Source organism: Marmota marmota, unplaced genomic scaffold (assembly GCF_001458135.2).
Source record: "Marmota marmota marmota unplaced genomic scaffold, marMar, whole genome shotgun sequence".
Taxonomy (NCBI): domain Eukaryota; kingdom Metazoa; phylum Chordata; class Mammalia; order Rodentia; family Sciuridae; genus Marmota; species Marmota marmota.
This window is the reverse complement of record NW_026000241.1, coordinates 4851745-4867022: the sequence shown is the minus strand read 5'-3', so window position 1 is coordinate 4867022 and position 15278 is coordinate 4851745. Positions and strand designations below refer to the sequence as shown.

The window sequence follows — 15278 nt, the reverse complement described above, 5'->3', positions numbered from 1 at the left end:
AAAAAAAAAAAAAAAAAAAAAAAAAAAAAGAGATAGAAATCCTGTCATTTGCAACAACATGGATTGAAATGGAGATTTTGACACTATGTGAAATAAGCCAGACACAGACAAGTATCACATGATCTCACTCATATGAGTATTCTAAAAAAGCTGATTTCAGATAAGATGACATTTAAGTGCAGATTACCAAACGCTGGTGAAAGATGTGGTGTATGGGGAAAGGTTGATCAATGGGCAGTAAGTTAAAATTACATATAATCAGAAGCTCTGAAGTACTACTGCAGAATGGTAACTATAGGTATGTATTATACATACTAAAAATCTAGAAGACTTTTGAAAGGTTCCACTGCAAAGATATAAAAAAGGCTTACAGGGAAAAAATATTTCAATATTTAACCTGGCTTAAATATCACACAGTGTATATATTGTATGGGATAGTACATTATCCCATTCTTATGTATTATGGTTTTGTACTACAGCTAAGATTTTTAAAAGCAAATACAAACAAAAAATATATATAATTTTTGAAAGAAATGAAAAACAAATTTTTAAAAAAGTCCTGAAAACGCTTAAGTTTCTTCCCATGGCGTAGTGAAACCAAGGGAATGAGTCATTCTAACCAAGTTTTTCACATGTACATAGTTCTAAAAAGTTTAACTCTCTTACTTCTGTTTGACTTCAATACTCTGGTCTTACATAGAACTAAAAAATACTTATTTTGGTAATCAAAACTAAACATAGGTTCTTTCTGTGTCTTTTCATCTCTGCTAAATAATTCTTTTGGGAGGGGGAGTACTGGAGATTGAACCCAGGGGCATTAACCATTGAGCCACACACCCAGCCCTTTTTTAAAATATATTTTATTCAGAGACAGGGTCTTACTGAGTTGCTTAGGCCCTTGCTAAATTGCTGAGGCTGGTTTTGAAATCATGATCCTCCTCTCTCAGCCTCCCAAACTGCTGGGATAACAGGCATGCACGACCATGCCTGGCTCTGCTAATTCTCATACATGTCCAAACAAACAGATGTCCTGTATACACTAAGGAAAAGATGAAATGTGAAATAAAGCATATAAACCAGGAAAGTTACAAAACCTAACAGTCCTAGTCTTTGCTTACTTCTGCTTTTCTTTCTTTTTAAAAATATTTTTAATTGTAGTCGGAACAACACATTTTATCTATCAATCCATCTATTTATTTATTTATGTGGTGCTGAGGAACGAGCCCAGTGCCTCACACGGGCTAGGTAAGTGCTCTACGACCTAGCTACAACCCCAGCCCTTACTTCTGCTTTTTAACTCTTCCATGGTCCCAATAAAATGTCTTTTAGTCACCAAAGCATGGTCAAATCTGGTCATCTGATTTTGCATGGCTCTTGAGCTATAATGGTCTTCACAGATGGTATATTTGATAGGTAAACTTAAAATTTTAACTAAACTTAGAATTTTAACAGTTAAGGAAATTTACCCCTGAAAAGAACTTTGTTCTTCTCATTAGTAGACCTGTATCCAAAAAAATTATACTCAATTATTATCATCACTACATTTTGAATTTTGTCACAAAATTGTGTGGAAATATAAAAATGGGGAAAAAGGACATTTCTTAAAATTGTTTGAGACACTGAGAAAAGTATTTAAAAAAAAAAAAAACAATGTACAAGAAATAATTTTTTGGTAGATGGGAATGGGAAAGACAGTGGGATGAATCAGACTTAACTCTCCCAAGGTTCACATGAATACACTACCAGTGTAACTCCACATCATACACAACCACAAGAATGGGAAGTTATACTCCATGTATGTATAGTATGTAAAAATACATTCTACTGTCATGTATACCTAAAAACAAATTTTAAAAAAAATTGTGTTTGAAGAAAATCTACATCAAAAAGTGAATACAAAATCTATGTAAAAAGTCCTTTGTCTCCCCAAAACCAAATGTGTATGTACATACATATATGTATGTGTGTGTGTATGTATATATATGTACTTATATATGTATGTATGTATAAAGGGGTAAAAACTTGTCACGTGACTATTAGGAAAGCCCCAACAATGAAATCTAATTTTTCCATTGGTCCATTAAAAACAATTATTTAAAAACTACACAGATGGGCTGGAGATGTGGCTCAAGCAGTAGCGCGCTCGCCTGGCATGCGTGCGGCCCGGGTTTGATCCTCAGCACCACATACAAACAAAGATGTTGTGTCCGCCAAATACTAAAAAAAAAAAAAAAAACTACACGGAGCCAGGTGTGGTGGCACACGCCTGTAATCCCAGCAGCTCACAAGGCTGAGGCAGGAGAATCAAGAGTTCAAAGCCAGCCTTAGCAACTCCCGAGGTGCTAAGCAACTCAGTGAGACCATGTCTCTAAATAAAATACAAAATAGGGCTGGGTTGTAACTCTGTGGTAAAGCGCTTACCTGGCATGTGTGAGGCACTGGGTTTGATTCTCAGCATCACAAATAAATAAATAAATAAAGGTCCATCAAAAAGCGAAAAAAATAATTACATAAAAATTAAGTCCTCTGACATTAGAAATATACATCAATTTGCCTATGAATCCAACATGATTCAAAATAAAAGGAGAAAAACCCCATTACCTGGTTTGAATTTAAATTCATCCACCACTGCCTAACAAAACAAAGTATGTCACCACAACTTTATACTTTCATGAGTAAAAATTAGACACACACAGGGTGGAGATACATTAAGAACAAGCCACTGGAGCCCTTTCCTTTCACCTGCACCACACTGGGGATGGCCAGGGCCTTCTGTGGTCTTCCCAATTTGCCTGGGGTTTCCAAAGATGGGCATTTTTTGCAGCAGCCTGGGAGTTAAGGACTGTGTGTGAGAGTGTAGCCTGGGTTAGGCGGGCTGTCAGGGCTTGGACTGGGAAAGCACAGGCTTGTGAAACAGGAGACAACCTCCTGGCCTAGGCTCCTGCCCTCAAGCCATATGTTCACCAATGGAAGATGAACCCCAGCCATGTGATGTTCTCAGGTGTCTGAAGAAATCACTGTCTAAAAAGTACCTAAGGTACTTAATTCCCTGAGAAACATTTACTCAGGTCACTCAGAACCGCCTACTCTTCTTCAGCTGGGCTTAGCAGCTCCAATTACCATCTCCTTCAAGACAGAAAATTTTCTGCCTCATCACACTGCAATTAACCCACTTCGTTCACATCCAATCCTCGTGTGGAAGGATGCACAGCTTAGCTAGAGGCATAGTGCCACAGAAGGCTCTCCACTTGCACCAGTGCAGGAGCTGAAGAGAAGAAATTGCAGGAGTGTTAGTTTCTCTCAGGGCTCCAGGACCTCATTCTTCAAGAGGAACAACATGGCCATACAGGTTTCCCATGGCAGCAGGCACTGTGCCAGTGGGGTCTGTGTCAAAACTGAGGATTTTGCAGCTTCCTCTTACCACAATGGTACAAGAGTGTAGAGATGGCAGCTATGATCGCGCCGGATTCCGGCCTTCCAGGATCATACCAAAGGCAGTCCCACAGATGCCAGGATAATGAGGATGAATACACCTTCACCATGTCCAGCAGTGCCCTGTGTTGGGATAGTAAGGATCTCCTAGTGGATGATCTGGATGTTCTGGCCACTCTGTTCTCAACCTGCCAGATCCCTAAGACATTCACACTAGAAAAGAACCACAACAGCATGGTACTGGTCACTCCCTAGAACTCAGCCATGGCTCCCCCATGCTAGTCCCACAATCCAAGCCAGGCAGAAACACCTCAGTGGAGCCAATCTAATGGAGCCACCCTAAGCAGAGATCTGTAGCCAGTGGAAATGGCAGACTGGTTTGTTACTGCAACCATCTCCATTTGCAGCATCTTTCCTGCAGTCGACAGCAGGAACTTTACCCAAGTCAGTGTGGGCCCAAGCTAAAGCTAAAATAATAAGTAGTCGTACAGGAGCCTCACATTTTGCTGACCCTCATCACCTGGGCCAAGGGAGACTTCAACCTTGTGGTAACTGACACTCAGGATGCAGACCTCTTCTACCCAGTCCTCAGCAGGTCCTTGTAGAAGTCCACCCTCCTAAGGGGGACAGACTCTGGGTACAGAGTCTTTAGGCTCAATTATGGTTCAAATCAGAATGCTTTACTCACTAACAAATCAAACCAAAGATTTTTAAAAGAATTTACATCAGGCCAAAATGGAGCCAAGCCTAGGTGGGCAGACTACTAAAACAAAATCAGAAATTCAGGATATATTCTAAACTTGAATCTCTTTGGTTGAAGTCTCAATGTCTACTTGAAGTATCTAAATTCCTGTGTCACTCATTTTCCACTGAGAGCATTCCAATTCTGTGTATCACCACTTCTGCCTGATGAAAGAGAACAATATCAATTCCTTTATGTTTGCATCCTGCCTCACAAAAGCTTTCTTATCCATCCTGTTGTTTAAGAGTTTGGTGAAACAAAACCTCACTTCTATTTCATGTGAGGCCCAAGGAAGTTAATAGAATTATTGGGTCCTGCAGTCATCAGAGGCAGAGATGACTCAGACTGGAGTCCCAGGGCTGGTTCTTTTATCCCTCCAAAAGCAAGCACTCCCCTGAGGCTTTGGAACTGAGGGTGGCAGAAATATTTATAAAATATGTCCATGCCCTTCACAGCTTGCATTCATTTGGAAAAATAAACACTACATGTAAAAGACAAGATGCTCCCCTCTCCCAAAAAAGCCACTGATGAGCACAATCAATTCATGACTGGTACATTTCCTTCAGGTGGTGCATTTTCTGAAGCATTCTACTCAAAATTATTTTGCATCAAAGTCTTCACAGTAATCACACCTTTAGAATTCCAGTCCAGAGGCCTTTTTAGAGGACAGTGAAACTTTTTCTGTTAAATGACAACTTTCTTGTATTTTTCACATTCACAGCCTTTTTGTTCAGTGCAAATACTTACACATGGGTCAACTGAAGGCTTTTGCACATCTCTTCTATGTTCATTTATATGTATATACTGAACAAAATGACTGCAGGCATCCCCACATACTTAACATTAATACAAGTTCTCTCCACTGTTCACGTTTGACAGAAAGTTCAAGAAAGAAGTCTTACCACAGTCTTTGGTCAGCGCTACTTTCCCTTGAGTTCTTTCATCTATGAGAACATAGTTGGACTGAACGAAAGCTTTCCCACACTGCTTGTATACATGGGATTTTTCTCCAGTATGTGTTTTTTCATGTATTTTAATATAACTAGAAGAACTAAAGGCTTTTCCACATTGCTTACATACATAGGGTTTCTCTCCAGTGTGAGTTCTTTGATGTCTGAGAACGTGACTGGATCGACTGAATGCTTTTCCACACTCCTTGCATATATAGGGTTTCTCTCCAGTATGAGTTCTTTCACGTCTTTTAATGTAACGGGAAGAACTAAAGGCTTTTCTATACTCCTTGCGTATAGAAGGTTTCTCTCTAGTGTGAGTTCTTTCATGATTTTGAAGGGAAAAGGAAGAACTAAAGGCTTTCCCACATTGCATGCAAACATAGGGCTTCTCTCCAGTGTGAGTTCTTTCATGTTTTCGAAAGGAACTAGAGTAACTAAAAGCTTTCCCACACTGTTTACAGACATAGGGTTTTAGCCCACTGTGAATTTTTGCATGGTCTCGAAAGGAACCAGAATAACCAAAGGATTTTCCACATTGCTGACATACATAGGGTTTTTCTCCAGTGTGAGTTCTTTCGTGTAATTTAAGGGAACTGAAACAACTGAATGCTTTTCCACATTGTTCACAGGCATATGGTTTTTCTCCAGTGTGAATTCTTTCATGTAATTTAAGGGAACTGAAACAAGTGAATGCTTTTCCACACTGTTCACATATATAAGGTTTCTCTCCAGTATGAGTTCTTTTATGCCTGTGACAGGAACTAGAGTCACTGAAAGCTTTTCCACATTGCTTACAAACATAGGGTTTCTCTCCAGTGTGAGTTCTTTGATGTCTGATGATATGACTGGTTTGACTGAATGCTTTTCCACATTCTTTACATATATAGGATTTTTCTCCATTGTGTATGCCTTCACATATTTTAATGTAACAGAAAGAACTAAAGGTTCTCCCAAACTCCTTGCATACAGAGGGCTTCTCTCTAGTATGAGTTTTTTCATGATATTTAAGGGAAAAAGAATAACTAAAGGCTCTACCACAATGCATACATACATATGGTTTCTCTCCGTTGTGAGTTCTTCCATGGGTTCGAAAGGAACTCGAATAACTAAAGGCTTTCCCACACTGCTTACATACATAGGGCTTCTGTCCAGTATGAATTGTTTCATGTAATTTAAGGGAACTGAGACAACTGAGTGATTTTCCACACTGTTCACATACATAGGGCTTCTCTCCAGTGTGACTTCTTTCATGTACTTTAAGGGTACTGAAACAACTGAATGCTTTTCCACATGGTTCACATACATAGGGTTTCTCTCCAGTGTGAGTTCTTTTATGTCTATAAAAGGAACTAGAGTCACTGAAGGCTTTCCCACAATCTATACATACATAGGGTTTTTCTCCAGTGTGAGTTCTTCCATGTTTTCTGAGGGAACAGGGAAAATGAAAGGCTTTCCCACACTGCTCACATACATAAGGTTTCTGTCCATTGTGAGTTTGTTCATGTCTTCGCAGGTGACTCAAAGAAAAGAAGGCTTTTTCACATTGCTTACACCCATGGGGTTTCTTTCCATTGTGATTTTGCTCATGTCTTCCCAAACTACTGAAACAACTAAAGGTTTTACCACATTGCTGACATCCATAGGGTTTTCTGCCACTGTGAACCCTTTCATGGTATCGAAGAGTACTGTGATTATTGAAGGCTATACCACACGGTGTACATATATATGGTTTCTCTCCAGTGTCAATCCTTTCATGTATTGGAAGGGAACCAGGACAAGTTAAGATTGTCCCACATTGCTTATGTTCATGTTGTTCCACTCCCGTTTGAGTCTTTCCATGCTCCTGCAAGCACTGGTAATAAACAACAGACTTCTCATATTGCTGATATTCATATGGTTTATGTCCAGTTTGAGATCTGAAAAGCACATTTGGTGATGAATCGTCAATGAGGACTTCTCCACACACAAAGCTTTCACCTGGTTTTGCGCCAGGAAGAGTTGTATTGTTCTCAATATAATGTGGAGTTTGGCTGAAGATGTCTCCATGTTCACTACCTTCACAGGGTGTCCCTAATACTTGACTTCTGGAAAAAAATGAGAAGTATATCATTAAGCTTTTGTTTCTTTATGGCTTATAAGGAAAAGCATTGGTTTTATGTCCTATAATTTTTGAACATGAAATGATACCACGCAGAGCTGGGTTTGTGGCTCAGAGGCAGAGTACTCGTCTAGCACGTGCGAGGCCCTGGGTTCGATCCTCAGCACCAAATAAAAATAAATAAATAAAGATATTGTGTCCAACTAAAGACAATACATATATATATTTTTTTAAGAAATGATACCACGCACTATGGTATGGGTCAATCACAAATATCATCGAAGTAGGGTTAGTGGGGTTTTGCTTGTTTTTTTTTTTTTTGTACTAGGGATTGAACCCAGGAACTCTTTACCAGAGTTACATCCCCAGCCCTTTTTAATTTTTTATTTTGAGACAGGGTCTTACTAAGTTGCTTAGGGCCTCACTAAAATTCTGAGACTGACATTGAAACTGTGATCCTATTGACACAGCCTCCCTAGTTGTTGGGATGATAGGTGTGTGCCACCCTACCAGGGAAAATAGTGATGTTATAATGCAAAAATCTTAATACTGTTCCTAAATAAACTATTTGGCCAATACTGAATATAATATCACAATTAAATATGGTTCATTACTCCTTATGTGAAATGATGGGGATCAAAAGCATCTGGATTTTGAAACATTTGCAAATAAAGAAATATCCAGGGAGTTAGCTCAAAAACAAAATTTACTTTAATATCATAAACACCTTGTACCTAAACTCAAAGGAAATTTAATACAACATTTTTGATACTTTTGTGCATGGAACAAAGTCTCTAGGTGGATCCATCAGAAAAGTATCACATATGACAATATGAGTGCCTGATATGTTTCTAATGCTGGAACATTTTGAATTTCCGATTTTCTGATTAACAATACTAACCTGAATCAAGGAAAATTTCCTCAAATCAATTTAAAGCTGTGTTTATTTGCATTGTTTGTTTTTTAAAATTACTTGTCATTACTACATTCTTGAGCAACATTGCTTTCTCCTAAATATATAGATTACCTTAGATTTTTCCCAGGATTTTTGTATGCATCTTCATTGGTCTGGCTGTCTCTTTCTTTTCCTAAAATGTAAACCCAGTAAATCAGTATGAATTAGTAAACACTATAGAAACCTTATTACATTCTAGTTAGGTTTATCGTGTATTGTGACCACACCTAGTCTAACAACTAAATATTTCTTTTACATATTCCATATCATGTAGTAGCCCTCATAAGGAAGAAACACTTTATTTCTGATAAAATAATTAAGAGAATGATGTCATCCTTACCTAGAGAGGCCAGACACCTGAAGGTTTCCTGCATCACATCTTGGTAGAGCTTCTTCTGGGAGGGATCCAGCAAAGCCCACTCATCCACGGTGAAGTTCACTGCTACATCCTCAAAGGTCACCAACTCCTAAATTATCCCACATATATTTCCAAGAGGAAGGGTAAGACTCAGTACCAGAGATGGGAAATCATTTCATTAAAATTTGACATCATGTTGTATTCCTCAACATTCACTTCATATCATCACTCTCTAATTCCCTATCCACACTCATCTCCTCTCACACAACAATTCTGATACTAGTCTGGAACTTAACAGCAGGATAGGAACACACATTGTGCTCCTGGGTCACACCAATATCTTATTATGCAGTGGGTTTGTAATACCTCTCAGAACAAAATCTTGAGTGCACCCAAGACAGTAAGCACCACCTGTCCAGATACTGCATATACTGCATATCCTTTTTTAAAATATATTTTTTGTTGTCAATGAACCTTTATTTATTTATTTATTTATTTTAGTTGGACACAATACCTTTATTTATTTATTTTTATGTGGTGCTGAGGATCGATCCCAGGGCCTTGTACATGCTAGGTGAGCGCTCTACTCCTGAGCCACAACCTCAGCCCTGGACCTTTATTTTTTTTTTTCTTTCATTTATATGCAGTGTTGAGAATCACATGCTAGGCAAGCGCTCTACCACTAAGCCGCAACCCCAGCCCACTGCATATTCTTATATATGCCTGAGAGAAATTTGAGAGTATATGCCAACAATGTGTTCTCATTCATAATCTGTTGTACCTCTGAATGTTTGCAATATTCAGAATGGTCATCAGCCCTCCAAGTACACTCTGGATGAAGAATCTCTAAGGAGTTGGTCTGACAGGTACAATTTACACCACTTGTCACAACTTGCTTGTTAGTACAATACCAGAGGATGTGTTCTAGTCCCTAAGAGACAACCTTTGGAAGCTTGTACATTGTTTCTTACAAAACAACCTTAAACACTAAATAAGCCTTACAGGGGCTGGGGATGTGGCTCAAGTGGTAGTGCGCTTGCCTGGCATGTGGGGGGCGCTGGGTTCGATCCTCAGCACCACATTAAATATTAAAAAAATTCTCTCTTAAAAAAAAAAAACTAAATAAGCCTCATGAAGAATAATTCACTATGCTAATGGAAAACACTTTTTATTGGACAATGTCCAAGAACAACTGAAATACAAGAAATGATAGCACATGAATATAGAGTTCAATGTCTTCAAGATGTCTCACATACATTAATAAAATTCTTAATTCCCAAAGCTCACTTTTTATACATTAACTAGTCAGCAAAAACCACTTTCCTCAATTTAGTAGGTATAATCAATGCCCAACAATCACTGGAACTAGAAATTAATTTAAAATTAATTCAAAATCTTTGGAATTAGAAATTAATAGCTTACCTAAAATACATAAAAGATTTTCCTACTACACTATTCAGGATACTACATTTATCACAGATTAACAGATTACAGAATATTAATTTATAATAGCCCAGGCTGAATACAAGAGTGGCAGAAATCACAATCTCAATACATGAGACAGGGAGAAACTGGTGTCTACTTAAATTTTATACAGTATTCCCGTCTATGTCATGGATGATAATCAAATTATAAAACAAAATGAGAAAGTTAAAACTTGAATTCTTTGAGAAGTCAGTAACAAATATATTTTGGATGAAATAATAATTACATAAAAAGAGATAAGCCAGCAAGGCATGGTGGTGCACACCTGTAACCCCAGTGACTCAGGAGGCTGAGGCAGGAGAATAACAAGGTCAAGACCGGCCTTAGCAACTTAGCAAGGTCCTAAGCAACTTAGCAAGCCCTTGAATCAAAATAAAAAGGGCTAGGGATGTGGCTCAGTGGTAAAGTGCCCCTGTGTTCAATCCCTGGTACAAAAAAAAAAAAAAAAAAAAGGGATGGAGTTGTAGCTCAGCAAGCGAGTTCAATCCTAGCACCACATAAAAACAAATAAAGGCATCGAGTCAATCTACAACTAAAAAGAAAAAAAAAATTAAAGAGAGAAGAGAGATAAGCCACTAAAAATGGATTGGGAATTTTAGTATATAAATATTAAGGGAAGTAAAAGGCAAGGAAGGAACACATGAACAAAGAAGGATCAAAATCATGAAACTTAGGAAGAAGAAACCACATATTACAACAAAAAGCAGATTTGGTTGAGGAAGTAGCTTGACATAGTGGCCACTGGAACTGATGAGGAAATAATTTGCCCCCCGTCCTGATACTAGCATGTGAGAAACATTGAGGCAAGTGAAGGACACATAATACCTTTTTCTGTGATTCCTTTAATAATCACTTATGGAAAGTTCCAAGGAGACAATGCTAAAATAATTGCTGAGTGAAAAACCACACTTGCTAAAGGATAGGAAAAATAGCCAAAGGATCAGGATAGTAGATACCTTTGGGGCAAGACAGGAAAAGATCAGTCAGAGGACCACATGGAGACAATCCAAGTTACAAATCTTCTTTCCCCCTTTTTCCTCAAGTTATTAATCATAACGAGGATTCCCAGTTTAGATTGTATTATTAAATCTTACCAAATTTTTTATTCTTTTTCTTCTTCTTCTTTTTTTGTACTGGGGATTGAACCCAGGGGTTCTTTACTACTGAGCTCTATCCCTAGCTCTTTTTATTTTGAGACTAGGTTTCCTGAAGTTGCTTAGTCTGGACTTGAACTTATGATCCTTTTCCCTTACCCTGTCCAGCATGCCTGGCTATTCACTGTTTTTAAATGTACTTCATGATGATTTATTTAAACAAAAAATTAAATTTGGGCCAGGTATTGTGGCACACATCTGTAATCTCTAGTGATTCGAAAGACTAAGACAAGAGGATCATAAGTTCAAAGCCACCCTCAGCAACTTAGTGAGACCCCGTCTTAAAAAAAAAGGCAAAAAAAGCTGGGGATGGAACTCAGTGGTAAAGCACCCTCGGTTAAATCCTAGAACCCTCCCCTCTACACACAAAAATTAAATTTAGGAAAGACATTTATTTATATGTTTTTCTTCCTGGCAACATGAGTCAAGATTTATACACTGGGCAGCAACAGAGAAGCACAGGTCTAACGCAACAAAATCCCTTCAAAGCCAGGAAGCAGAGGTCCAGTATATGTTGGCCATCAGGTAGGAGACCAGGTTAGCAAATCAAAGCAAGAAAAGACAGACACAGAAAGTGGTTATAGCTTTGGTCAGTTTTAGAGGTGTGGTTCTGATGTTGACACTGATGAGGAGAAAGAATACAAAACCAAAGGACAGCCAAAGTCTCACTATTCATATAATTGAGGGCATAGGGAGAGTAGGATAAGCATCTCAAACAAGTAGCAAGTGCCTTAAGAGAGGGAAGAAATGAGTCTGGCCTGGGAGTTTTATACGTTATTAACACAGAAGTTTTGATGAGAATTCACTCCAGTTACAAGGACATAGGTATGGGTGGTTTCGGGCTCCTGGCAATGCAAAGTAGAGCAGTGCCAGGCTTTTGATCACCTTATCTTGATGTGGGGCACAAAGGGAAGGAGTGTTAAAGGTTAAATACTGAATTTGAATCGAATATCTAAAAATAGAGTCACATAGAAAGACACGGTGGCACATACCTATGATACCAGCAGCTTGGGAGGCTGTGGCAGGAGGATCAGAAGTTCCAGGATAGCCTTCAGAACTTAGTGAGATACCAGTCTTAAAATAAAAATAATGAGCTGGGCATGGTGGTGCAAGTCCGTAATCCCAGTGGCTCGGGAGGCTGAGGCAGGAGAATCACAAGTTCAAAGCTAGCCCCAACAACTTAGCAAGGCCCTAAGCAACTCAGTGAGACCCTGTCGGCTGGGGATGTGCCTCAGTGGTTAAGTGCCCCCGAGTTCAATCCTCAGTACCAAAAAAAAAAAAAAAAAAATGTTATTTTCAGGGAAATGGATGAAACCTGAGAACATTATGTTAAGTGAAACAGGTCAAACTCAAAAGGTGTGATAGCTAGAGAGGAAAAAAGAAAAGATCAGTGGGATCTCATGAAAAGTGAAGGGAGATCAGTAGAATACAGAAAAGGGACTAGGGAGGGGAAAGAGGAAGGGAGAAAAAGGGGAAGTACTGGGGAATGATAGTGACCCAATTATATGGTCATATTGTAGGCACGTACGAAACAAATCCCACCACTATGTATGACGACAAAGCACCATTAAAAAATTTGGAGCCAGGTGCAGAAGCACACACCTGTAATCCCAGTGACCTGGGAGGCTGAGGCAGAAGGATCATAAGTTGGACACCAGCCTTAATAACTTAGCAAGGACCTAAGCAATTTAGTGAGATCTTGTCTCAAAATAAAAAAAATAAAAAGAGCTGGAATGTGGCTCAGTAGTAAAATACACATGGGTTCAATTCCCAGAACCAAAACAAAATACCCCCCAAAGCTGGCTCTTGGAAAAATCATCAAAATTGATGAGTCTTAATTAGCCTTAGTTAGACACACAAATTACTAACCTTGGTAACAAAAGTGGTACATTCCACCTAATTCCTTGGATATTAAGTGAACCATTAACAAATATTCTAAACAATTATATGTCCATAAACGTAATAAAATGAATCAACTCCTGGATAGAAATAATCTACACAACTCACAGAAGTGATAAACAATATACATAAGAGACTATACAGCCAGGCACAGTGGCACACACCAGTAATCCCAGTGATAAGGAGTCTGAGGCATCAGGATCTCAACTTCAAGGCCAGCCTTAGTGATTTAGCAAGACAATGTCTCAAAATAAAAATAAATAAATAAAAAGAGCTGGAAATGCAGCTCAGTTGTAGAATATCCTGGGTTGCATCCCCAGTATAGCAAATTATAGAGTATATTACAGAAACTGAAAGAGTATAAAACATAATCATACAAAAAAGACCAGGTCCACATGTTCTCACTGGTTTATTCCATCTAACATGTAATCAAAATATGACACCAATCATCTACAAACTTTTCCAGGAAATAGAAGAGGTAGTAACACTACTTCATGCTCTGAGGCCCATACTGCCACGATATCAAAATTAGAGACATTACAATAAACAAAAACCACAGGAAAATATTTTTTTTTAATATTTATTGTTTAATTAGTTTTCGGCGGACACAATATTTTTATTTGTATGTGGTGCCTGAGGATGGAACCCAGCGCTGCGCGCATGCCAGGAGAGCGCGCTACCGATTGAGCCACATCCCCAGCCCAAACCACAGGAAAATATTTCTAACAAACACAGAAAAGAGTAAATCTCATTAAGGCATAAACAGAAATATGTACCACAACCAACTGTGAATTCTAAGTATGGAAACCTAATAGAAGATTTATAAATAAATTCATGTAATCCATCACATTTACAAGCTAAATATCAAAACTCCTAAAATCACATTGACACATAGAAAACACCAGGCAAGAAAAGAAAGCTCTGAGATTGAAAATAAAACTGTCTTTGTTCATAGGTGAAATTGTCTATGTAGGGAAAAAAAAAACAAATCAAAATCAAGCACCTCTGGAATTAATAAGGGATTGTAGCAAGTTTCCATGATAGTTGCTAAATATACAAATATACATTTTATTTCATATCAACTATATAACTGGATCAGAATTTTTTTAAAAAAATCACAAAACTGTTTATACAGCACAAAGAGAGAAAAGAGGTGGGTAGAAGATCACCTAGAAAAAAAATCTCAAAAAGATACAATCCCATAGTGATGCTCTTTAATACCAAAATATAAATAAATTAGAGCATTGCAAATGTTAGCAAACCTTTCAATAAACACAAAAAACATGAAAGGTCAGAAGATCATAAATTTATACAGACACAATTTCCTATTCAATTTCAATTTGTCCATAATTTACAAAAAGGTTTCCCACTGTTAAAAAAAAAAAAAAAAAGATATATTAGCACTAGAGGACAAAATAAACATTGTTGAAAACATCAAAAAATAAACCTGAAAGGGCTAAGGTTGTGGCTCAGCGGTAGAGAGCTTGCCTAGCATGTGAGGCCCTGGGTTCGATCCTCAGTACCACATTAAAAAAATTAAATAAAGGTATTGTGTCCAACTACAACTAAAAAATAAATATTAATAAATAAATAAAATAAACCTGAAATAACCAAGTTCCAGAAGCAGTGAGAACCAAGGGAACTATCATCACACCAGCAATAGATGAAGGAAAAGATACAACAACAAAAGAGAAATCTCATAGTGCTGGGCATGGTGTCACAAGCCTGCAATTCCAGTAGCTTGGGAGGCTGAGACAGGAGGATGTCCCAAAGCCAGTCTCTAAACAAAATAAAAAAATAGGGATGGGGATGTGACCCAGTGGTCAAGTGTCCCTGAGTTAAATCCCTGGTAATCTCCTCCCCCTATTAAAAAAAAAAAAAAAAAATCTCATAATGATAAATAGATGGTAACCAATAAGGAAGGTTCAAAAAATACATCCTCTAGTCACCTAAGGATGCCAAGCTACATGAGATCAGGGAAACACATTGGAAGTGATTACGGTCTGTTTATTCCCCTGCATAGTGATTCCATGTACCTTTATAAACTTAATTCCTATAAACAAGTAATTCATGTCAATAATTCTCTTTCTCACATCTCCTTAAATCCATCCATTCAGGTCAAGAAAGCTGGCATCTTACGTTCAATAAAATTCTTAAATGTGTAAGTCAACTGCCCTATTTTTTTTTTTTTTTTTTAAAGTA

The 15278-nt window shown here is 38.0% G+C and overlaps 1 protein-coding gene across 4 annotated transcripts in view; it reads right to left on the bottom strand.

Moving 5' to 3' along the window:
* Positions 1 to 2646: 2646 nt before the first annotated feature.
* The window catches only part of LOC107145313 (zinc finger protein 709-like), a 56755-nt gene continuing 44123 nt past the window's right edge, over positions 2647 to 15278 (bottom strand). For 2 of the 4 annotated variants that reach the window (XM_048794962.1, XM_015489199.2), the window contains exons 2-4: positions 8521 to 8647; positions 8253 to 8313; positions 2647 to 7211 (exon numbers count right to left, since the gene is read on the bottom strand). In XM_048794962.1, coding sequence (XP_048650919.1) covers positions 5018 to 7211; positions 8253 to 8313; positions 8521 to 8647 — 2382 coding nt within the window. In that variant the 3' untranslated portion in view covers positions 2647 to 5017. The remainder of the gene's footprint in view (positions 7212 to 8252; positions 8314 to 8520; positions 8648 to 15278) is intronic. The other 2 variants (XM_048794964.1, XM_048794963.1) reach the window with 2 other exon arrangements.